Source organism: Spea bombifrons, chromosome 6, assembly GCF_027358695.1.
Source record: "Spea bombifrons isolate aSpeBom1 chromosome 6, aSpeBom1.2.pri, whole genome shotgun sequence".
NCBI classification, from domain to species: domain Eukaryota; kingdom Metazoa; phylum Chordata; class Amphibia; order Anura; family Pelobatidae; genus Spea; species Spea bombifrons.
Window position 1 is genome coordinate 14,628,241 of NC_071092.1, and position 27,111 is coordinate 14,655,351.

The following is a 27,111-nucleotide window of genomic DNA, read 5'->3' on the forward strand; positions in this document are numbered from 1 at the left end:
TGCCCCTGCACTCGCACTTTGCCCCCTGCACTCGCACTTTGCCCCCTGCACCCAGCAATCACAGTCCTGCCCAGACATACCCAGGTTCCAGCATGTACTGGCTGACTTGGCATGATAGGAGTACATGGTGAAACCTGGCTTGCTGCCCCCCCTTGTGTATTGATGTGTACTTTCACAAAGTACTTTAATATGCGTTCTTTGTTTAAAATGCAGCCAGAGACACTGGGTATCTAAGGAAGGACAGAGACCATGAAACTAGTGAATTTCTATAATTACACAGATATTGCCTTTTATTGCTATACTGTAAATGCCACTATTTCTGTGTTTATTTCTATTTAGGAATTATTGGTGAAATTGCCTTCTAGTTATTTTCTTTGATGAAATATTTAGTCCTGCAAGGGCTCGAAATCCGCCACCAGGAGGCAATCTATGGTTACTCAAACTGTAACCTCTAATCTCTATTATGCCTACCAAGCTGTATTAAAGCAGAATCACATTAGTTCTTGCCAAGTATTCTGATGCAAAACTGATACATGAAATTTGGTATGTGGAGAAAAGCTTTATGGCAACTCAACTGAATTTGGCATGATTTATTTCTTTGTGCCTTGGTAAGTGAATAATGTGTGATTTAAGAAAGTGAATAAGCATAGTCCACACTGGGGACCTATCAATGATTGCAGGTTTCCTAAACTTCACCTGCCCTGATCATTTTAACTCTTACTGTCTGTTTTATGACCACATGATGTCTGCCAAAAATAACTTTTCCACAGAGTCCATAGCAGCAGATACTCCAACAACGGCTTCTAGTAGTACATTTCCAGTGACATGTATACACTTTCTTGTAATGATGTAATAAAAGGCTAAATTGGTTTTGCTGAAGCAAGTAAAGATCTCTTTGGTCACCACTTGCCCAGTGCAGCCCCATCCATACTAATTACTACTTAATACATATACAGTTCATTCCTCGATCGTTCCACTTTTTACTGTCCCTGGCGGAGTTTGCATCTCCCCCAGCAATTCGGGATTCTCCTGGGCGTCTGGCTTCGGTGTACTACCGGAGTTTTCAGTGGTCGTCCACCCCGATCCTTGTCGTAGTGTATATTTATAAATATATCCCCCCCCCCTTTTTACTTTGTTCTATACCTCTCTCTATGTGGCTAGCCTTTTATGTATTCAAATAGATCTTTTTGTAATAAACAAAAGAATGCCATATATATATATATATATATATATATATATATATATATATATATATATATATATATATATATAATACATTTGGTGAATAACAAGAAATTGCTTCCGTGTACGTATGTCAGGCCAATAAACGTGAGTGAGAACAAATGCAGAATACTGTAAAATAAAATTGTAGGAAAATGTGTCCTGATAATTTATTATTTGTTTATATTTGTAAAGTATATTTCAATGTGCAATATATGTGTAAACATACTCTACATACGTGGATAATAATTCAAGCTCAAACTAGGAAAAAAATGGACGTAATTAGACTTTCTGCTAATGAGCCTTCACCTCACACAAAGCATTAGTATTTTGGGTTTACCTTGACAGAGTGTGCTTAAAAAGTAGGTCCAGTTGGCGTAATTTCTTTGTTACAGTATTCATAAATATTCTTGTATATAAATGTGATTACCAAAATGCAGAACATATTCTCTGGTATTCATTGTTTTATGATGTGGCATTTTGACTTGGCTCTCTTAAACTGTTCCATTCGCAAAAACACATGTACTGCTATTTATATTGCTCATTGTAAAATGTGGAAAAGTCATCAGAACGTGCACGCTCCAAAAAGAAGGCTGCTTGAAAATAGCTGGCAGCCAGAGTACCGATATGGTCTCTTTGCTGTCAAGTGGACTTACAAGACGGTGTTCTTATGCCTAGAAATTATGCCAGATAAGCACATTTAAGATATTCTTAGTCTTACCACAACAAAGTGTGTACTCTTACACATTGTTCCAGAATAAGTTATTTTACCGTGGAATTAATCCTGAATCTAAACTGGTTATTTCTGTGGTTTTAACACTTTAATGGTCTGTTTTGAAGCACATATACAGTATAGTAATACCAAGTTGATAACAGATTGTTCTAGACTGTGTGTTACAATTTAGTTATAGGCGTTTTATGTAACATCTCAAGAACAGAGTTTGTTTTTGGTTCTTGACTTTTCTTTTGGAACACTCTTTCTTTACTCCTGAATATTGGGGACATCTCCCACAGACGCATAACTCCTTATTTACTTTCGTATCTACTAAAGTTCTGCTTTACTTTACTTTTTACTATATTTTGCAACCAATGTCATTTTTGTAATCAGTCTTGCTCCTCAGAAGGGCTATGCGCACCATTGTTTGTTATGTAGCGCCCATGATGCCATTGAGTCTATAGAGTCCTAATTTAAAAACCAAGACTTGGGTAAATGGTTGCATTTTATTACATGCTCTTCACCCAGAGTCGAACATCTTAGGTTGTTGATATTTTTAATTTATCTGCTTTCAGCAATTCTTATAAAAAATGTGTAAATATAAAGTTTCTAAGCAATAAATATGATCGCAGTGTTTGTGTTTTTCAACAGATAAATGTGATCAGGAGGCAGCAGAGGATGATTAAAAACCGTGAGTCTGCTTTGCAGTCGAGAAAGAAGAAAAAAGAATACATGCAGGGTCTGGAGCTCCGTCTAAGAGCAGCTCTATCAGAGAATGAACGACTAAAGAAAGAGAATGGTTCTCTGCAGAAACTCCTAGAAGAAGTGGTCTCTGAGGTGGGAGGGCAGGCTTTCAACCTGATGGAAACATTTTCAGTAATATGAAATAGTTATGATTTGTCTAGGACATCAGCTACTTGTTTCAACTATTGAAATGTTGAACAAAATGTCAGGACCAAAACAGTTTACCAACACACTGATATTACATTTGATAAAGGTTTTCAAGACACTTATATATATCATATATGTTTTGTTTTTATGTTTTTGATTATCTATGCAGTTCAGCCTCTAATCATTGATAAACTGGCAACCCACAGATGGATGCAGTAGCAACACTTATATAATGTTTATTACTTTTGTATAATCCTATATTTATTAAGTAAAGGATGCAGACAACTTTCTTTTATAAAGTTACCTTGTTATTGGTACATTAGTTTTGATTGGCGTATTTGTTAAAAGGTGAGCGATATAGCTCAAATTTATAACAAATACAGCATTGATTCCTGTTACCCTTTGGCCTTGGTTTGCCAGCCAGCCAGCCGTTGTTGTGGTTCATTTCGATTTTTAATTCACTTTTATTGATATCAGTTTGTCTTCTCCCACAGAATCAGAAGCTTAAAGTGACTGCTCCAAAGAGAAGAGCCGTCTGTCTCATGATGCTGGCTGTATTTTTAATATTGAATTTTAATCCATTAAGGTAGTCTATCTTTTTAGTGACCTTGCTATTTTTATTAAGCAGACAATATTTATCTACAGGGGTTTACCTTTTGTGCACATCTGCGCTCAGTTGAATGTATGTAACATATTTATGTTAACGTGTGTTTCTTATGATCTTGTGGTTTCTACCTGTTCTGATGAATTTAACACTTTTATAACCACATTTGACATTAGAATATTTTTTCCTGGGGAGGTTCGTCATGTGATACAAAAACATGCACCAATAGGGAAAGCCTCTGTGTTGTTGTTTTTGTGTGACTGGACCCACAGAGGAAAGAATAAATATGAATATGCAGGTCCCCCAAAGTTTATGTGTTTAACACGATTAACGGCTCAATTAAAGCACATATCCAGCTATATATGTAAGCAGAATGCATATTGGAGTTCATTTTTGCAGTCTTTTTTTAGATTAGATTTCCTTTGCATGCACTAAAATTTGCTATGCAAAAATGACTGGAATATGCATTAACATAGGAACAATAATATCTTGCCAATGTTTTTGAGTAGAAGATGACATTTGAGTTTGAAGTTCAGTATGAGAATGTTTTGCAATATTCAATTATTTAGTAGTGAAAGGACCAAATACGTTTTTTTTTTTTTGGGGCCACATACAGTGATTATGCATTTCGATCTGCGTCACTGTGGTGCTCAGTCGTTTTGATCATTCCTTATTCGTTACAGTATTCTGGAAACAGGATCTAGCCTATATGATGTGGAAGTTGTTCCTGTTCGCCACAACAGACACCTTCTTGAATTCTCAGATGGAAATGAAAATGTGGAAACCAAGGATATCTCACAGGAGAGTAGCAGGTACTAATTAAATTTGTTTAATTACTGAATCACATCCCACATTACATGTAGATTTCTGTCCTTCAAAAGCCAAGTATGAACTTTTCGGACCTTGGCCACATGGAACATACAGCCTAATCTGTGGCTGCCAGTATTTCCACAAGCAAAAGATTCATATGCTTCTCTGTGCAGTCCATCCCAGAAAGTGTTTTTGGGTCAGTAGACCATTTCCAAATTTTATTTGCTGTTTTAGGACCTGTTTGTGGTCGTTATTCATAAGGTACAAAATATTGATGGCTTTTTATGGCTGTTTTCTTTTAAAGGAAAAAAAGCAACACAAAGCACCTTTAAGATATTTATTTACCATTTCTACAAGACAAGCTATCTCACGTATGGTATTGTTTACAATGAGTAATGTTTAATTATTGGCAACCACCCCTTTGCAGGCAAATGCACTCAACTTTTCCTAGAATATAAAACCATCAGTGTTCATTGCAGCTCAATTTCACATCAGAACCAACATTTTGGGAACCAGAATTGGCTACGCTGTCTTGCAGAGCAAAGTCTGTTGCATGTAAAATGTAGGGAGTGCTTAATTGATTCCATACTGGCTGTTTTCAGTTGATTTGTATGATCGTATCTTTCCTTTCCAATTTGTGGTTGCTGGCACATGGAACAAAGTTGGGCATGTGTTTGTTTTATATATGAGTTTGTCAATTTTATAGAAAAGGCAATAAATCAGAGTAACACAATGCTTTCCCATTAATTTGTAGGTAAGTTGAGCATAATCTCAAGTGTTTAGTATGTACTGGAATGTTTTGTTCACTGGATAATGGCACAATTCGTCTTGATATTACACTGCTTGATTGAAATACTTGGCATCTAATTACTTGGAAATAAAACCTCAAAAGTTTCAAGGCTAAATTGGAAACTTGTAACAGTATATGAAATACTCTATGCCTTTTAAATAGTATTAGTGACCCGGACAATCTTCACATACCAGTAACATTGTTTAACAGGTCTCCAATAAAAATGCCTCAGGTTTGCGTTTCAAGAAATCAGTGACCATTTGGAAAACCTAATGGAAGGCCACACGTTGTATTTAGTCTTCATGACAAAGCCCGTACATGTACAGGCTCACAATGCATTGTTTTTAATGGGTTTAAGGACAACCCATGGTCCTTAAGAGGGTAAAAAGGCAGCACTTCACTGATATTGCTGAAGAAAGTAGGCTGCCGGACATTTCATTACAGGCAACATCAACAGGTAGTTGTTCAATACTTTGCAACTTTTTTCCATTCTCTTGTGTATCTCTTTTTTTGTTACAGGCCTGGGCGTTATATCTCCAATGAGAAGGCTTTGATGGTAGTCAAGGAGGAGCCATTGCTATATATCCCAGCACCACCACCTTGCCGCCCACTCGTCAATCAGACTGAAACACTTAGGTATATGGAAATCATGTGTCTGTCTTTTTTTATTTAGCCAAGCACTCCCCCTCCTGCCAAGCCAGACAGCAACCTCAGGTCTGCATAGATTAGTCCAGCATTTATCAAAAGTAGTAGTATTGCTTACGACTAGATTTTACACCTATACGTGTGTAAAGATGTAAGACCTATAATATTGTAAAGATGTAATTCAGTATGACAAATCAGCTGCCACTATTCTTATATGCCCCACATTATTACTGCCTCCACTAAAATGTGTGTATATATAAGATGGAGAAGCAGTTAGGCTTTGCTCCCTTCAACTTTTGCACAGCAAAGCCGCATTCTCAGGAAGTGAAAAGAGTAAGGACTATTTGCTCCCCCCTCCCTGCTGAAAACCAACACATACACTTTGAAATAGCTCAACATCTGGTAATGTATGGAAACTTTTACATGCACGTGGTAGTGGTAAAAAGTCTCTTCTATAAGAGAAACATTTGTACTTCAGCTGTAGTTTTCATTTACAACCTGACACTTCACATAATCTTGAAAATATACTTGAACCATAGATTGAACCAGGAGCTACGGGGCTGGGTCCACAGACATGAGGTGGAGAGAACAAAGTCCAGACGAATGACCAACAGCCAAAAGGCACGGGCTGTACAGGTGAGCAATCATCTGGTATTTTGGTAATGCAAAAATTATTAAAAATCAATGTATATCTGTAATGAGAAGAGTATGACTTCAAAGGCGAGATTCTGTAGTCCGAAATCCTGCTAATGAGTTATTAACTCAAGATAATGAGTTATTATCTAGTGCTTCTCTTTTGGATTAAGGTTGCTCAATCATAAAGCATTTTTGGTGAAAGTTCAAACTCACATAATTTGGTCTTCAACAAATAATGTCTGTATGATACTGTCACACAAAACAAAACATAAATTCAACACTTGCCAGTGAATACAGTTCAATACAAACCCATCTAAGGCATAAATATTGGGGATTCCGTCACACTATATGGCCATATATTGCTTAGACCGTGCTATGTCAGGGTACCTCAAGTTTGTCGAGTACTATCTAATTTTTCATGTCTATATTGCTTACCTAGGAGCTGAATCAATGGAACTGCACTGTATTTTAACCCAAATAAACAATCAAGCAATTTAAAGCCTTTTCTGTTGCTATACTCTTTGTTATAAAAAGCGATAGCAACATAAACTTTACGGTCTATACCCCTCCACAATCTGTACTTCCAACCTCTAAGAGATAAGTATCGGCAGATAACTTTCTGATTCACACCTCAAAATGAATAAGAATTTATCTAGGCCTGTTGTAAGGCTTCAAAATAAGTCCAGATCGATGCTTGTGTTTTAGACACTATTGAATACGTGAAGGAATGTAAGCTGCTATCATATGGAAATCCAGTGTAATGACCCAACGCATAGGTTTCTGCAGAAACCTCATTTAATCTGTAGAGGTTTAGAAGTAAAAGCCATTAATTTAGATTGAATGTGTTTTCAATATGCTTTTTTGGTCTTTGGTAAGCATTCTACCATTTCATATACAGGCATACCCCACATTAACGTACACAATATGTTTACAGTAAAGCGGGGGTATGCCTGTAATGCATCCCTAATAGCCGGAAAAAAAAACCTGAACCACTTGGAAAGGCTTTTGTATTGTATGTATAAAAAAATGCAATGAGAACTTAACTTTTATTGTTTTTTTTTTGTTTTTTTTTAAAATAATTTATTTTATTGAACACCACCACAAAAGAACAAAACCTCTATAGAAAAGAACACCAACAGAGTAAATTTAAAACTTGACTTGGTGGCTTCTGTCTGGAAAGGGGAGCTTCTCTTAAATGTACCAGGGCCTCTTTTGTTGTTTTGCTATTATTTGGCTTTGAAACAAAATAGATAAATGTAGGAAGACTTGAAGTTGTATTCCTCTCAGAAGAACAATTGTTATTCTTGATTTGTAAATCGGTACAAGAGCTTAGATGTGAAAATGGATGCGCAACCCCATCTTTAAAGGATAGACCATTGTTCTTCTGTAGAATTAATTAACCCAAAATGAAGATGTTTATCTATCCTTAGCAACGTCAAGTCTGTAAATAAACTCTTTTCATGTTTTTTTGCAGAAAGCTGAAGAGAAATCTGGTACATCACAACTCGTAACAATGCAATATACGGATACTAGCTTGAAGTAAGTTTCCTATTTCTTGGTGTTTAGTTCTAGATTGTTTACCTTTTTATATTATAGCATGGTTTCAAACAACATTTTTATTTAACCCCTTGATGCCAATTGACGTCCCAAAAGAAAAAAAAAAAGTCATGACTTTAAACGGTCGCTTTCTTCACCCAGTTTTTTAAAAATTCTGATTTGATGGGGTAAATTGAATTGGCCATGTTCAACAATGTCCCAAATACCACAGGGGGCGGGATGACCACGTCAAATTTCTGATTTAAAAAAAAAAAAAAAAAAAAGGAACACTTCCCAAATGTGGCTTTTTAGTCCCCAAACAACCCAACAAACCCTTGCATCTCTGTACTCAGGAGACATTGCTGAACACATATTGTGGTGTTTGACAGTGACATATATCAGGAGCTATAAATTCATACTTGAAGTACAATGTGTGTGGGGGAAACAAGCCAAAAACCTTACTACCACAAAGTTGGACAAAGACTAGCGGTAGAATGAGTGCATTGCTACATAAAATCCACGTTTTCACAATTATTGTATTTCTGGTGCACCTGCTTGTTTTTTTTTTTGGACCTGCATAACATCCTTATATAAATGTATGTGTGTGTTGTGTGTTTTATTTATTTGAGGGAAGTGGGCCTTGTGGTGTTGTCACTGTGTCTGTTTTTTTCAGTTAACTCTGTCAGCCTTTGAAAATGAACTAGTAGTGTGTCTAAGTAAAACACCACTCTTTTAAACAGAAGAGCTTTAAAGAGGAAAATAGAGCTCATTTGACTTAAGAGTGGTGTTTCACTTAGAAACAGACATCTGGGGTAATTTCCATTCTGCTTCTCATCAAGGAAGGTCTCTGTGTAGCACAGTTGTTGTAAATTGTTATGGTTTGTCTGAAGCTGTCCCTGTCATCCATATTGTGATTGACAGGACCTCTTCAGGCATCAAGACGTGATCTTGGGCATTTTGTGATCAACTTCCTAGTAATCTCTCAACAATTGCAGTTTATACCCCAATACAAATTGGAGGAATGAAAGTCCAGAGTTTATCACTCTTAATGACTGATGTATTTTTTCCCTGTGCTTATCTTATTTCTTTGTAGAAACTCTGTGAATGAGTTGCAAATTTATTATTCCTCTCCAAGAAGCTACCAAGACTTTTTAGAAGCTATACATAGAAGAGGAGATACATTTTATGTGGTGTCCTTTCGCAGGGTGAGTGGGATTTCTTTTTTTGTGTATAGAATTTAACCCAACTGGATTTCCTCACATAATACTCTTAAAGAAACTGCGATATCTATTTTTAAGAAATAAAATATTTTAATAATTCATTTTTTTAAGTATACTTGGCTCTGGCTCTTTCAGTCTGAGGGGAGACTGCATTCTTGGAGTGTGGGAATGCACAGATACCTGTCACATTGACACTTCAATGAATAAAGCAAATTCAATTTGACTGTTAAAATAATTGTTTACACAAGTTTAAATATTTGTTGCTATTGGGAACTGCAATATTAAATAAGTGTTATTATTAATGTTAACATTTTGGATATCAGCACACCACATAAACCCATATGATATTACAGTAAGCAATATATACATGTATTATGTGTTTACCAGCCATCTCCACATTCTGTTCCCAAAATTGACAAGACAATTTATGGTTTTGCTATCTTTCTGGCGGTGAGGCACAATGTTCCCTGTGGGAGGCCGGGACAATTTTCAAAGTGATTAGGTGATACATTTTTGAACCCTTCAAATGATTTTTTTTTCTATGCAGGGCTGTTATACAGTTAAGCTGTTCATATATACATAGTTTAGCACAAAACACAACTCCACTCCCAAGAAAAACTCCCTTTTGCCATAATTAACAAGCGAAAAGTAAAGTTTGTTTTATTCATTAGTTCCAAACACATTTTAGTTAATTTAGCCAATACTGTAGACATTACCCACATATCTTAAAAAATGTTTTTGTGATTTCCAGAGGTGTTTGGGAGCTCCATTTTTCCATTGATTTGTCATTTGTTTTTACACATAGTAAGGGAGTTGCTGTGTGATTTTGTTGAGCAGCCTGTATTTAGATTATATCCATGTGTGTGTATAATATAACCTAGGTTAAGTACACAAAAAGTTAGAAGAATATATGCATCAATAAGTATGTCAAACCTTTTGCACCTGTCTTTTCGAGTGCTACAAGAAAACAGAGTTCCCCTGCAGCATCTGTCCCAAATTCATAAAATATATCGCTCTGCAATTTTTGAGATATTGGTTTTAGTGAGTGTTGATGGTTAGATAGTGGTGAAGTTCTTAGCATGTGGTAGGGGTTGAAAAGGAAAAAAGAAGAAAACAAAAACAAAACAAATGAAAATCATATTCGATGGTTTCTAAATAAAGGCAAGTTGTACTATTTAAAATATCACCATTATGTGAACCGCAGTACTAAATGTTATGTGACTTTAGCTCCAAGTAAATGTAGGCCATAGTTAATGACTAGTGACAAAGGGAGAATTGTAAAAATGGGCCGTTTAGCCAAAGGGTCAGATTTTTAATGCAGAAGAACAAAAAGATGGCATGTACGTATATTGGTGTATTTTGAAAGTTTGAAACACTTTTTTCCCATTTGTATGCTAACTGGATTTTCATTAGTGGGAAAGAATTTCAAAGCCCAATAACTAATTATCTTGTCCTACTCAGGGCACATTCTTAGGACACCTCCCGAAAGCAAGAATAAAATTAAAAACCAGTCTGTTTAAACAGAATGGCATTCCAGTGTTACGTTTCTTTAAATATTTGTAGTGTGGAGGCTTGTCAACTCTTTTATTAACACATCGTACAATCTTCTACTCAAAGAGCAAGTTTTCAGAATGAAGACAAATGGCTTGTTTGGATGATCTGATAATACACATTACTTCTTTTGTGAGATTTACAAATAATGAAACTTCTGGCCTTTGCTCTAGTACTGAGTCATTCTACATGTTCCCAGACAGTGTTCATTAACCCTGCTGAAACCAAAAAGTCAGACCTAGACGTAGGCTATGAAGCACTCATGGGTCACATTTACATGCCCGATTGGAAAATGAAATGGAGGGAATCTTAATAAACCAGTATTTACCACCAAAGGAAATACATACACACCGCAGCAACTACGCTTAATGTATTTGAAATCAAATTTAACTTAATCTCCACTGAGTGTGGCTTACATTACAACAAAGACCAATTGCAGTGATGACTTTTGGGAATGAAATGTGTAGATTTTGCTATATTGTAGTAATATACTTAGATGGTGAATGCCAATGTTCACAGTACTATCAAGAAATCTCTGTGTAAAGACGTTCTCCCTTTTTATCACTTTTACTATTCTTTAATGAAACTTTGAACAATTTGTATCCGTTTTATGTTGAGAACAATTTTCAGGCAAAGTTGTTCATCTTTGTGCCAATATCTATAGGACCTGTGCACTTCATTTATTGTTGAATTTAAGTTGACTGAAATACATTGATATATATAAATAATGTATTGATGGTGTACAGAGAATGAGTTCTTTCACGCAAAAGGAATATAGAAAAGGTAATATGTTAAAAGAACTATTACCTATATTGAATACATCTATGAAGGGGGATGCTATGGATTAGTAAATGTAAGCAGAACATTTTGTATGTTTGCTGCAATTTTGTTAACCAGTTCATGGGAATAACATCACACCCTTGCTCTACAGAGACCTCATCTTGCTGCGTGTCGTAGGTAGCTTAGTTCCAGAGAAAGCTGTCTGCTGAAAGATGGAGTGCCTGGTTTCTAACAAGAGGATTATCAGAGTGTCTCACACTACTGGAATTTTGTCATTATAAACTTGGCATAGCTCCTGTGTCCTTTCAGCAGCTTTTAGCAATGCAAGCAGAGTCTGAACACAGCAGCGTTATAATTAGGAGAATATTCTCCGCGGCTCTTGGTTACAGACAGACTGAATAATCTCACTTAGCTGCAGTTAAAAGTCTGATAACTCTTGGCGATAGATTTGTCCTTCTCTTTTTCAGTAACAATAAAAGGCATTCTTCACTGTATCTTAAAACACTACATCAGAACTATTGATTTTGAGCTACTTTAACCTAAACAATTACAATATGTAAACATCCTCTGTTAAGATGGGGGGCAGGAGAACAGGGAACATGGGCCACTCAACTCATATTTATAAAGTCCATATGTTTGCTGGATTGTCCTTTTAATATCTCTGTAATACCATCCACACATAGCACTGTGGCATGAAAATGAAAGCTTATTTAACCCCTTAATGACAAAGCCCGTACATGTACGGGCTCAAAATGCATTGTTTTCAATGGGTTTAGGGACCGCCCATTGTCCTTAAGGGGTTAAAGGTTTTAATTTTAGTTTAGTGTCCCTGAACCCCCACTATAGAAGAAAGCATATCAAGGTATTCTGTGAGTAAATTAATATGCACTCTTCCAAAACAAAAATTATTAAAAAAAATCGCAGTCATGCTGCAGATGGTGCCCTCCTCCATGATTTAACATTGGGGAAAGTGCCTCCTTTGAAATCAATGGGAGGACTTCACACGCATGCATACTGAGGTGTCCCTTGCACAGAGCCATCCTCTAGCCAGCGCTAAATCTGACTGAAGGTAAGTAAATTATGTGCATATACATATATATATATATACAGTATCTCACAAAAGTGAGTACACTCCTCGCATTTTTGTAAATATTTTATTATATCTTTTCATGCGACAACACTGAAGAAATGACACTCTGCTACAATGTAAAGTAGTGAGTGTACAGCCAGGTAAATTTGGTTTTCCCATCAAAATAACTCAACACACAGCCGTTAATGTCTAAACCTTGGCAACAAAAGTGAGTTCACCCCTAAGCGGAAATGTCTAAATTGGTCCCAATTAGCCATTTTCCCTCCCCGGTGTCATGTGACTCGTTAGTGTTACAAGGTCTCAGGTGTAAATGGGGAGCAGGTGTGTTAAATTTGGTGTTATCGCTCTCACACTCTCTCATACTGGTCACTGGAAGTTCAACATGGCACCTCACGGCAAAGAACTCTCTTACGATCTGATAAAAAGAATTGTTGCTCTACATAAAGATGGCCTAGGCTATAAGAAGATTGCCAAGACCCTGAAACTGAGCTGCAGCACGGTGGGCAAGACCATACAGCGGTTTCACAGGACAAGGTTCCACTCAGAACCGGCCTCGCTATGGTCGACCAAAGAAGTTGAGTGCACATGCTCAGCGTCATATCCAGAGGTTGTCTTTGGGAAATAGATGTATGAGTGCTGCCAGCATTGCTGCAGAGGTTGAAGGGGTGGAGGGTCAGTGCTCAGAGCATACGCTGCACTCTGCATCAAATTGGTCTGCATGGCTGTCGTTCCAGAAGGAAACCTCTTCTAAAGATGATGCACAAGAAAGCCCACAAACAGTTTGCTGAAGACAAGCAGACTAAGGACATGGATTACTGGAACCATGTCCTGTTGTCCGATGAGACCAAGATAAACTTATTTGGTTCAGATGGTGTCAAGCGTGTGTGGGGACAACCAGGTGAGGAGTACAAAGACAAGTCTTTCCTACAGTCAAGCATGGTGGTGGGAATGTCATGGTCTGGGCCTGCATGAGTGCTGCCGGCACTGGGGAGCTACAGTTCATTGAGGGAACCATGAATGCCAACATGTACTGTGACATACTGAAGCAGAGCATGATCCCCTCCCTTTGCACACTGGGCTGCAGGGCAGTATTCCAACATGATAACGACCCCAGACATTGCCACTCTGACTCCTCCCCAGATATGCTGCTACGCTGCACCCCCCCCCCGACTTACCAATGCAGACTCCTGGTGTCGTCTGGACATCTGCACGATACGTGTAGACAACTTCCGGTGCCGACAAGGGAGGTTGTTTACGCCCATCGCCGCAGCCAGTGAACGTCTGCACAATGCGCCTCGACAACCTCCCAGCACTTCCCACAGCGGAGGTGCCGGAAACCGGAAGTTGTCGATGCGGATCACGCAGACGTCCCCCGGCAGCCGAAGAGTAGGATCCAGTTCCCCTGCATGGCTGTGGGGAATCTGGATCCTAACCCTGCAGCCTGCGCCCTGTGCCCAGAACTACATGTCCTGGGCGTCTGGCGATACAAATTCGGGCAAATACGGTATATTTCCCCTGTGTCCACATACACATTTGCACAAGTCTTATATTTCCGTAAATGCCCTTTTAAGTTTTGCTACTTTTTAGTTGCGATGATGTAACGGTGGTACAGTAATCACAAGTAAGGTGAACAATTAAAGGATTATGCTGTCAACTAAAACTGGATTGCAAGACCATTTTTTTTTAATTTGAGGCATGTAGGACTAAAACTTGGTCAATCATGGCTTGCTCTGTGTGAAATCTCAAGAATGAGTTGATTGTTGGCATGAACGGTACACCTGTTGAGTCTATATTTCCCTTTTGTGGCAGCCTGTTCTGTTGAAGATTCTATTCTTGAGTACTTGTAAAGAGTCGTTCTTACAGCTGTGCAAACATGGCTTATTATTCTGCCAAAACCTGTATTTTTAGTATGTTCTTTTCTCTTTAAGATAAAATGTCTACCCTCACAAATAAATCCTCTAATTTATTAGTCGATTAGTCAGGAAAAAATATGTTTTGGTAACTGCTTAGCTTTGACTTCGCATTAAATGATTTTGTACTTGTTGATGTCTGTGATAGAATGTGGTAGAGTATCGAATTTCATCTAGAGACAATGGAAAAAATGAGAAATATGTTAAATCAAGTGCTCCCCAAAGGGCCCATTCATTTAATGTATTTGCTGAATTACTATATATCGTTGCAATGTTTTTGTTCTATAATTCAATTAACCCTCTTAAACCAATGATGTAATATGAATATCCCCCCCACACACTATTATTATTAGTATTATTATTTAGGGACCTTTTAAAGAATTCTCTGCTTTTTTTATTCAACAGTCTGTATGAATACTGTGTTTGTTTGTAGCTTGTGCTGTTAAAACATTAACTCCTGAACACCATCAGGGATATTCTATGGGCAGAAAGGTTAGACATTCTGGGTTTAAAAAATATATTTTAAATTCCCAAAAATGCGGTACATGTTAGTAGGATAAACCCAACTAACTTTATAAGAAACATTTTTTATCATTTCTTGTTTTTCTTTGTGAAATAACTGTTGTCCTAATGTTGAGAGAAATATACCTTAAAACATAGAAAATGTTTAACTTAGTTTTTGGTGTGCATATACAACAAAAAAATGGGTATCTAGTTGCCACTTTTAAACTTATTGCAGAAAAATGTATTTTCCCAAGTTTTTATAGCTTAAAAATATGTCTGGGACTTCTCTGAATTCAAACAAAATGACCACAATCCTCCTGTGGCTCTCCTCCTACGTTCATGTTCTCACAGATATTGATTACTTTTTAGGTTGGTTTCAAGTGAAGTGATTGCGACCAACCTGAAAGCCACTTAAAGTTACGATTGTAACCCCTAGATTAGACACCATTTTAAAATACTAAATGTTATATCACACATACATATTATGCTTATTTTTATTACATTGTGCATTTTGTTAGTAGGGCAAATATGCCATAACCGTTAAAATGGAGATTGTGTACAAGTGAGGGTTTTTCTAAAGAGCAACTTCAATGTTATGTATTATTCATTGTTTTAGATATTTAACAGGTTAATTAGTAATGCACAATGCACAATGCTAATTGACTGATTACCTGCAATTAAATAAGTGACGTGATACTCTTTTTGTATAACGTCATTGCCAGTAGTAATGGAGTATAACATACAATAAGCAATGTGTTAACACTCTTACAGCCTATTTTCTACTATATCTCAACTATCAAATGTAATTAAATCGTTTTGCCCCATTGCTTTTAGTATGTTTCTAACCATCAACTTATGCAAACAATGCTGTTTTAGGTTGTGTGCTTCACCATGTATTTTAAATCTACCGTATTTGCTCGATTATAAGACGAGGTTTTTTCCAGAGCAAATGCTCTGAAAACTACCCCTCGTCTTATAATCGAGGTCGTCTTCTAATCAGACCTCATTCTGCTTACCGGGCTTTGATCGCGAGCAGCGTCTCTGCTATTAGCAGCAGGAAACAGGAAGCTAGCACAGTCCTCACATAACTCTACCTCCCCCCTCCTTCCTCTGGGGGCGGGACCAGAGAAGTTGCTCGCACAGCCGGGCCCCTGCAGAAGTCTGCGAGTGGGAGATCTGCAGTTCAGGTAAGGGGGTGGGGGGTTTGAGCGTGTGTGTGTATGTGTGATTAATGGAATGAATGAGTATTTAAATGTTTGTGAATGAGTGTGTGATAGCATGGATGTGTAAGGGGGGTGGGGGTGGTAGCATGGCATAGGGAGGCTGTAATCACACTTCTAACATCCCCAGGTTCCAGCATGTACTGGCTGCCTTGGCTTGATAGGAGTGTGATTGCTGTTAGGAGTATATATATATATATATGTGTATATATATATATATATATATATATATATATATATCCAGAAATGCATTTTAACCCCCTATATGCCACTCAGCCCCATGATATGCTCTTTAACCCCCTATATGCCAGAGTGGCATATAGGGGTATAAGGCATATCATGGGGCAGAGGGGCATATATGGGGTTAAAAGGCATATCATGGGGCACAGTGGCAAATAGGAGGGTATAAGACATTTCTGGAGGCAGAGTGGCATATAGAGGGTTAAAAGGCACATCATGGGGCAGAGTGGCAAATAGGGGGGTATAAGGCATTTCTGGGGGCAGAGTGGCAAGCCTGGGGGCAGATGTGCATAACTGGGGGGCAGGTTGGCAAATAAAAGGAAATAAAAAATATATTTTTCTCAATCATAGCTTTTATTAAATATGAAAATTGGTTTACATGAATTAATATTTACTAGTAAAACTTTTTTCCTATAGGGTAGTCTTATATTCAGGCTTCTTGTTTTTTTCCTAAATTAATATTTTGATTTTGGGGGGTCGTCTTATAATCGAGCAAATACGGTATTTTATTTAAGTGAAACATTAGTTCAGATTTAAACCAGTTTTTAGGGAATGCGAGTACACATCATTCTTACTTAGATTGTACATATACATTGTATAATCTTACTTAGATTATACATACATGTATAGATACCAGTGTGAAAGATGTTTGGTTCTCCTTTGAAGCTTGGGGAAGGTACACTATATAACCAAAGCTATGTGGACACCTGATTTGAGCTTGTTGGACATCCCATTCCAAAACCATGGGTATTTATATGGAATTGAGCCCCTTGTCTGGGTATAACAGCTTCCACTATTCTCATAAGACTTTCCACAAGATTTGTGTCTGTTCTGCCAAAAGAGCATTTTTAGTTAAGGACTAATTTATCCCAATAAGTTCAGTGGGGTTTGACAGCAATCTTGTCAAACCATGTCTTTATGGGCTTTGCTTTGTGGACAGGGGTACCGTCATGGTAGAACAAAAGGCCTCCCCCAAACTAAACCCTGAAAACCAGCCCCTCCTCCATTAAACTTCACAGTAGGCACAATGCATTCCTGCAGGTAGCGTTCTCCTGGGATCCGTCTAACCCACATTTTCTTGATAGTGAAGCATGATTCATCACTCCAGAGAAAACATTTTCACTGTGATGATGTGCTTGTGATGAGCCCAGTTGGTTAGCCATGCAAACCTATTTCATAAAGCTTGGAACTTTGTAGTGAGTGATGATACAAATACTTACACAGTGCACGCTTCAGCACTCAACAAGCCCACTCTGTGTATAATCTACCGCTTTGTGGCTGAGGTGTTTTTTTCTAGATGCTTCCACATCCCAATAATATCGTATGACAGTGCCATGTTAAAAGTCACTGAAGTCCTTAGTATGACCCATTCTACTACTGATGTACTTGATTTTATACACTCGTTAGCAATTAGCGTGGCTAAAACACCTAAACACAATAATTAAGAGTGTCCACATACTTTTGGCCATGTAGTGTACCTTTACAATGTGTGTTTTCCCCCTCCCCCATTTTTTAATGAAACTTGCAGTGTTTAAGAGGGGTTCCTGTTCTATGAGTTGTCTGTGAAAACCATGACTTATCTACAAGAAATCCTTCAGACATTGCATCATTGTCTAATCTTGGCATGTGTTTGGTGTCTACTGCGTGGGAAGCAACCAAAGGTGGATTACCAAATATAGCAAAACATGAAGCAGTGTTTGCTTTCAAATGTTTTATCACCTGAATAGTAAGTTTAACGGTTATATAAGATCTAAAAATCATCTCATTAAATCTGTTTATTGGTTATGTTCAGTTATATTAACTCTTTAATGAAGTCATGAAACAAGAGCCCTCCCTCTTCTGATTCCCACTCCAGTGTAATGACCTCATAACCAAAGCAGTCCCTGATTAAGGCAGTGGGTTTTTTTTTTTTTGTTTAGATGAATATATATTAGGGATATTTTAATCTATGCACTAAAAATATATATATTTTCATTTATATATCTATAATATCTATATCGTATTTGCTCAATTATAAGACGACCCCCCCAAAATTTGAATATACATTTAGGAAAAAAAGAAAGCTGGAATATAAGGCTACCCTATAGGAAAAAAAAGTTTTACTAGTAAATATTAATTCACATGTAAACTATTTTTTCATATTTAATAAAAACCATGATTAAAAAAATGTTTTTATTTCCTTTATTTGCCAACCTGCCCCCAGATAGGCACATCTGCCCCAGATATGCTTTATATGCCACTCTGTACCCCCAGAAATGCCTTATACCCCCTATATGCCACTCTGCCTCCCTAATAAGCCACTCTGCCCCAGATATGCCTTTTAACCCCCTATGTGCCACTCTGCCTCCCAGATACGCCTTATACACCCATATGCAACTCTGCATCCAGAAAACCATTGAACCCCGGCCATGTGATGCCGGCGCTCTGTCATAGAATCCCCCAGAGGAAGTGCCAGCGGGATCCGGGTTTGAGGTCTGATTAGAAGACAACCTCGAATATAAGACGAGGGATATTTTTCAAAGCATTTGCTCTGAAAAAAACCTTGTCTTATAATTGAGCAAATACGGTGTGTGTGCATGTATGTGTGTATGTATATGTGTGTGTGTGTGTATATATATATATATATATATATATATATATATATATATATATATATATATATATTCATTAAATAACGGAGGGATTCTTTGAACACATAACAAAAATGTTTTGTTTGTTTTTTTTTCCGGATGAAGTATATGTTAAAACTGCTATTGCATTGCAAATGATTATCACCTAACCAGAATATATGGTCTGTCTCCCTAGGTAGTATAACAATATAGCCAACATAATATATAGCTCATCCCTGGGAGAGCGCAATGACGTGAATAAGTTACAGCTTTCATTTTTGCACAAATATGTAACTGGAAGGGAAATGCAAGGCAATGTGGGCCAGCCTAGGGAAAAAACAAGCATTTCAAGCACAGTTTCCAAACTGATCGGAATCTTCAAAGTAAATGCGGTCATTCAGCTGTTGCAGCTGGTAGTGATTTAAAAGCAGTTGATTATCCTGGAAATAGCTAGAAACCTTGTTGAGAGAAGAAGGTGCTGGCACGCAAGTTTGCTTACAACTCTTCTACCTGAATATGTCGTGGTGTGCTACATGCTGTTTAAATTAACCATGGATTTTTCTGTTGGTTTTTATTTTACTGTGCTAGAATGTACCAATAAAGTTTATTAAACTGTTAAGGATAGTTTAAATTTCATTAAGATTTTCTTAGAGAGAGAAACAGAGCACCTTCGTAGCTTTTACCATATGTAATTTGTGTGCTTATTGTGTGTCATTCAGTGTAATAATTGGAAATATTAAGTTCACCCTCAAACCCACGATTATGTTTTTCTGGTTAAAACAAAAGAAAATTCTGCTCTCACAATAGCATAAACTGTTTTGTTAAATTTGAGATATGCAAATATATCACTTAAAATAAAATGGCACAAAACATTAAACAATCAGTAAATATTAAAAGGGATTCTCTAATGTATATGATACATGCTTGGTCCATTCAAATTGTCATGGTATTGTTTTTACAAATGCATGGGGGGTTTCCTTCTTAAAACCTGAAAATGTTTTGTGGAGATATTTACTCTTTTATGTTCAGCCGTACTTATGACATATTTAAAACTAGTTTATTTTATTAGTTTATTGTATTTGTATTGAGAACACATACAATATCTTTTGAATCTTAGCATTGGTTACAGAATCAGCGTAAATGATTTGATACGATGATAATGCAAAGCAGTGGGCAGGTGTATTTTCAAAGAACATGTCAATGCACGAAATTACTAATATGTACTTCAGAGTTAGTACATGCATGCATTTTAAGGCGTTTTAGAAATTGTAATTTAGTCAAAAAGGACTGGCAGTCTACGCAAACAGATGTTATGTGCATTTCTAAAAAAAAAAATAAAAAAAAAATAGTGATTTGGAAATGAACTGTTCCTGAATTAGTTGAGATATTAATGTTGCGTGTTTTAGCAAATGTGACTTAAAGGAAAAAACCTTAATACAGCTTCAGTTTTTATTTATTTTTTTGTTGCTGAGCAAGTGCTGTTTAATGTAGAGTTTATTTAGTTTACTGGGAAGTGATATCCGTCACCTGGTGAGCAGCTCCGTTGGCTGCATAGTGCATGACCATTATGTCATCCGGCTGAAATTAGAAGATGAAAACTGCTATGTGGAGTTGGGTTATTATTTTTACCCACACAGAAATACTCTTCAGAATAACGATATGGAGGGGAGAGGATTGTATTTGTATAAATCACTGCCGTTTTACAGTTTTACACTTTACTTGCAATGTTGCCTTTTTATATATGAAATACATAGGCTAACTTCTTAATCGTTATCAAATCAATATATGTGTTTTTGGTTGCATAAAGCTAGCATGGCTCATTTAGGAATCAAATCATACACATAACATTTGGCTCCAACGATTCCCACAATATATCTGACTCCTGACATAAGTCGCATCAGTAATTCTAACTGCAATTTAAAAAAAAAATGCAGGGACTTAAGCCTTTAATTTCTTTTAAGATTCTGAACTCCTTTCTCTTTTCATGAATTTGATACTGGCTCATTTTCAAATGCTATAGATTTCATTCTTAAAAAATGTAGTCCTGCAAATGGTAGTGCCAATTACAGACAATTTGGTCTTTTGAAGACCATTACGATAATGTTACAGGAAAGAATGATGCACTGAATGCCTGCTATGGTACGTAATAACATTTCAATTAAGATACATTATGAACACTATCTTCCTGAACACAATATAAGTGAGGATGAAACTGGTTCATTGAAAGGCTTCATGTAAAACGTGTATATGTTTAACTGAAAATCGGTATGGTAAGTGGACTCATTTTGTTGTCCTTGCTTCAAAACATACAGGTGCCTTGTACCCATATCATATTGTTTAATGTATGTTCATACAGATTTCTTACAACTGACCTTAAAGAGCTAATTGACACATCTAAACATTATATGTGCAGGAAGAAGTACTAAATAGAAGTCTGTATAAAACACACTGTGCGAAAAACACACACAAAAATTATTACAAAGCACTTACAGAAAGATGAACATGAAATATTTTCTTACTGTATGGGTTCCCATTATTAATTCATCTTAATTATTTGAGATGAACATTAAAGAAGCTCATGTAATAAATATATTTTGATGTTGAACACTGCAAAACATAAGATTGTATTTAATGGCAGCTTTCAGGTCTCTAGGTAAAGTAAGTTTATTGGAACAAAAAGAGATTAAACCAGGTTTTTGTCAATGCTAAACCTATATCACTGTAGACAGTACTATATTTTATTCCTTTAAAGACAGGAATGACACGTCTACTCTTAGACAGAATTGTGAACAACATCTAATGTCACCCTGCTTCTTAAAGAGCTTATAATTAAAAAATAAAAGTGCTAAGCAGCATTGTTTATGTTTGCCTCCCCTCATCTATGAATTTCTTTCCAAAGGCTCTGCCAGCTTTGTCATTTTGGAGACCTCTGTTTGTACTGTAAAGCCCATGAAAGTGCAATGTTTGGCAGAGAAATGGGCCATCTGCTGCCTGGAAATATTTATACTTTTTCCTGGTCCTCTATCCCAGCTTGTGTCAAACCAGTTAATGCAAGTGTTCTGCCTAATTTAACAAAATATATATATATATTTTTTTTGATCAGTGTGTACATTTGAAACTTGAGGTTGACAACCTCTTCTATCTTCATTCAATGAATTGACTATACAGGTAGGGACATATGTATATAGAATGTTGGAGAAATGCTTACAGAATTTAGCAGCCAGTTACTGATTCTTTATTAGACATAAAGCTAAAATAGTACAAACGTTCACATTTTACTACTGTGGTTTAAGGCAGATGGTGTTTTTGTAAGCCAGGGATATAATACTGTATTGGCTCGAATATAGGCCGCACTTTTTTCCCCCCACTTTAAGTCCTTAAAGTGGGTGTGCGGCCTATATTCGGGGTCTAGCGCCCGACGCCCGGGACATAAAACTTTTTCTTTAAAAAAGCACCAAACTTTTAGGGTGCGGCCTATATACGGGGACGGCCTATATCCGAGCCAATACGGTATATGTTGGCTATACATGTTGTTGTCAGCTGATCACGTTTCATAAGTTAGTGACTATAATGTTTGAGAAGACACTAAGTAAGAAAATGAAGTATGCACTACATAAATGCCAGTTTTTAGAACTATATGTGCCAAGGCAAAGTATGAAATCAGGTATCCAGTGGTGTATTTAGCTAGGGTGCTTCCCTAGGCTTCATCCAAGGCAGCAGCCCAGTTGCCCCTCCAGAGCTACTGTCCTATGCCTGGTCCGCACACTGAAAGACCCAATCCCTTGCACAAGGGGAGTAAAAGTAGATGAGCACTGTCATCTGGGCATTTGTCCTTTTTTCCAGATGGCCTCAGTTTATTGCTTGCACAGATTTTTGTCATCTGCAAAAATGGCACTACATTCTTTACCCTATTAAAGATCATATGTAAATATGTTTTGAAGGAATTTTTTCTCTCTCAATTCTATGCATATACATTTGTAAACTACTCTGAAGTATCAAAATCCTTCACACAATCTAAAGTAATGACATCCATTTGTCATGCAGTCTGTATCTTTTTCCACTGAAAACAAGTTTGTTGTCAATTATTGCTAATCAAACTGCTTCTTTTAACAACGTTGTCATATAAAATATTTTATGGGCTGTGTCCTTGAAATGTATCTTTCTGTGAAAATATTATGCATTAAATGCTGTCCTTTGTCTTAAACCGTTGCAAAATATACACAGTATGTATTTTACGCCCTTGATATAACATAACAAATGGGCATGGACCTAAAATAATAACAATTTTTTGTTTAATGCTTAACAGGATCATCTATTGTTACCAGCCACAAACCGAAATAAGACAAGCAGGCCAAAAATGTCAATTATTTTACCATCAACTAATGTAAATGGTAAGTACATATCTTTGTTTTTTGGCTTTTCGTTTTTTATGTATGCACTTGTAAAGCTGTACATTTATTTTTAAATTGTATATTTTTAAAAGGGATCTGTATATCAAAAACATTTAATGAAATGTAAAAAAATATTAAATAAAAATAAAAATTAGTTTTATCTTTGTTCACAATATTAATAATACTACTTGTGTTGCATTGTAAATAGAATAACTACGTTTCTAGATTAAATTAGGTGTTGCTGTGGTAGTTCTTTTTTTTTTTTTTTTATCACAGTTGAGCAAAATTATTCTACAAAATACTAGGCGTATTTTGCATTGCACAATGTATTGGACCATATCCTGGTCTCTAGCTGAGCTGAACGTGCTTTGCTTAACCTTGTCTCCCCAGTCTTCCATAAACGTTTCCAATTTGAATGTTGCATTAAATGATTGAAAAAAAAGCCTTTGACCGGTGTAAACATAAACCGTCTACATTTTATGCCAAAATCAGACTTAAGCCCTCTTAATATGTCTGTCCTCATCACAGTGTTAAATGAACCCTTAAGATGTGAAAACAGAAAAGAGTATTGTTTTTCCAACAGTGAACTGAATCATTTCATGGTGATGCTAAAGTTCCATGAAAGTATAGAATTGCTTTCAACATCAATTACATTTTCCCTAGCAGTGGGTGAAGCAAATATATATATTTTGGCCATTTTCTGCAGGGGTGTGGAACTTTTAAGAAAAATCTACTTGTCCAAGGAACTAAAATGGTAGCCCAATCTATTTGTCCTGATGCAATTTTTTTCCCATCAAAACTATATTTAAATAAGGTCTTTATTGAAAGCAACTTAGGAGACAGATCTAACAATACGTAAATGCAATCAGCAAATGCAATTAGGTAGTAAGCTTAAACAGAACAGATTTCCAGAGGAGAATTGTAGCTTATTTATCCAAAAAATAACTAAAGTAAACGGAGGCAACTTAATGATACCATTTATTTTCAATGACATGCTTGGATACACTGGATGAGCTTAAACTGAACATAAAACATGTGAAAAAATATAAAATATTTTCTAAGAGCATAAAGTTTCATCTATAAATTGCGCTAGGCAGTTTTTCTGTTCTGCAAGCATAGCAACCACAACACCTGCTCTGTGGATGTTATGTAAAACTTTCTAGCCAGCACCATTTTTCAGACGGTGGCAGAGTATTGGTATCAGAGAGGGGGTTTTTTTTGATTGGGGAAGCATTCCTAAGCAGGGCGCAAATGAAAGGACAGCAAGAAAAGAAACAAGTTACAGCAGAGTAACACCCATGAAGCTGAGGATATGGCATGCTCGCTTTGAGCAGAGTCAACCTCATGAGGCCTCTTATGTCCACACCAGATGTAAGCCAATACTGAATTGTTCGGCTGGGCTCATATTCCTCAAATTCAGGCACCTCCATTTTAATGAGCATTAAATCCTGCAGTATACCCCGCTGAAGTTTTGTTCTAAGTGGATTCTTAACTATGTTCATGGCAGAAAACACCCGTTCTGCCTCAGCTGTTGAAACACTAACTGTGAACGTCATCTCCACATCTTTCAATATATTACACAAAGTAGATGGTTTTGATGACAACATTGACGAATATACAGGAAAAACGTTTTTTATATTGGAAATTTTTCATGTGTTTTACTTTTTTTATTTTAAGGTTAATGTTTTGGTATTTTCTATGTAGAACTCTGATAATGATTGATAGGCAGTCTGTTTTTTAGACAAGTTTGTTATAAAATAGTTATTTTGCATCTTATTCCTACTGTAGGAAAATCTTCTTTATTGCATCAGGCTGGGCAGTTTTTACACTTGGTTTTTGAGAGTCCTGAGAAATTGACCTTTTTTTTACGCAATCAAGCCTAACAAATGTCATATTTTCCATCTTTGCATTTCAGCCAACAATTCAATTTTGTTTGCTTAAGCTTTAACATATTTTCGTTTATAGTTTTTATATCACTAGAAATAATTCTGCATTTGTTTCCAAAACATCATTATAAGTTTAAAATCGATATGCCGTATTTGCTCGATTATTTTCTCTGAAAAATACCCCTCGACTTATAATCAGGGTCATCTTATAATCAGACCTCAGATAGGTCTGACTATGAGACTAAGATACAGATCCCCCGCAGCGCTGCAGGGGACCTGGATCCTCCTGACCCCCCCCCTCCCAACTCACCAGTGCTTCTGAGTCCCCGGTGTGTAGCCGGGGCAGCGTGTAGACCTCTACGCGAAAATACTGTTTATAATCATTTCTTGGAGGTTCTGTCTATCAAGAGCCTACACAATTCCTTGTTTTAGAAATATTAAAATCATTGTTTAGAAGTCACATGTTGTTTTTTCAGGATTATACTGGTACGCATACTGGTGTAACATAAGCAGTTTACACACTGTGACGGACAGTTCAGTAGTTTTACAGATATCCTATAATACTTGTAAAATATTTCCACTTGCATCTTGTGCTTAGAGTATGTCAACAAGCTTTATCCTAACTCTTGATGAAAATGAATCATTTTCATTGCTCTGCTTATCAAGTAACCTGTTTTGTAACAGATAGGACTAAATTTCTTAAACTTCATAATCTAGATCCCAGCAAGTTTCATGCAAAAATTGGAATTTTCTGGAATTGTTTATCTTGATTGGATTTTTTTTTTTGAGCGTTGAGTTGAGCTTAATCTTAGTTTAGTGGACATTTATCTCTGGATACTAACACAAAGTGTAGACTTTCTGATATTTTATTGTGTTTTTTTAGTTAAGAGCTACAATTATATGATTTCATAGATAAGCCTGGAATGTTTTGTCTGGAAGCTCATTTGTTTTTGCATTTTCTATGCAATTGTCTCCCTACCCAGAAACAACATTTTTTTTAAAATCAGAAATAGTGCGGAAAGTGTTATGCTTGATGGAGTAAAGGATTTTATAAACTTTCAATTGTGAATAGTCAAAACATCGTTTATAGAGATGTGTGACTATATATACACACTTTTAAGTATTTTTGCACGGCTGTGTCTGTTTGGGTTACCCCTGTCCAACTCCTTTATGAAAGGGTGGTATTGTAAACATTAGCTGTATTTGTTTTCAGAAATTGTGAAATTGTGTAATTTTTTCTGTATTTGGTTTACTTGAGGTAAAAATATTATAAAACAAAATGTGTGTTGGAGCAGTGTTTTTATTCATTCATGTGGATACATGTAACTTTCCTTATGTCTAGAAGCGCTACTTGTTCTAACTGAAGCAGAATACAATAGCCTCATTTGGTCTGGCCAGCCCGATCACTTCCACAGGGACTCGCTGCTCACCTGTGCCTTGCTCGCACAACTGTACGAGCAACGTCTCGTGTACCGCAAAGGGGATGCTGGAACCCGGCGTAGTCATGTTACATCGCATGACCCTGATACGTTTCTGCTTCCCCTGGGTGGTAAAACAGAAGTTGTTGGTACAGGATGCTAGCAACATAGAGGCAACCAGCAGGCCACTGCAGAAGTCTGAGCAGCACAGAGAGATCTGCAGTTAAGGGGGTGAAGGAGGGTGCGTGAATAAGTATGTGTGATTTAGTGAATGAAGGAGCATCTGAATGAGGGTACAAAAGATGAGAATAGAACACATTGTATTTTTGTTTTAAGGAGGACAAGGATGCCAAGCGGGCTCATCTGTTTTGTGACGTACCTGGTTGTCATCGTGTGGGTGCTGCTGTCTGCCCAGGTGTCTGGGGAGATCAGCACATCTGCCCT

At 36.8% G+C, this 27,111-nt stretch overlaps 1 protein-coding gene across 1 annotated transcript in view; it reads left to right on the forward strand.

The window, feature by feature from the left end:
* ATF6 (activating transcription factor 6) overlaps window positions 1-27,111 on the forward strand; it is a 64,885-nt gene that overhangs the window by 26,152 nt on the left and 11,622 nt on the right. Inside the window, exons 8-15 of the mRNA XM_053470185.1 lie at window positions 2,588-2,773; window positions 3,322-3,413; window positions 4,115-4,243; window positions 5,551-5,667; window positions 6,216-6,312; window positions 7,787-7,851; window positions 8,942-9,053; window positions 23,279-23,363. Coding sequence (XP_053326160.1) covers window positions 2,588-2,773; window positions 3,322-3,413; window positions 4,115-4,243; window positions 5,551-5,667; window positions 6,216-6,312; window positions 7,787-7,851; window positions 8,942-9,053; window positions 23,279-23,363 — 883 coding nt within the window. The remainder of the gene's footprint in view (window positions 1-2,587; window positions 2,774-3,321; window positions 3,414-4,114; window positions 4,244-5,550; window positions 5,668-6,215; window positions 6,313-7,786; window positions 7,852-8,941; window positions 9,054-23,278; window positions 23,364-27,111) is intronic.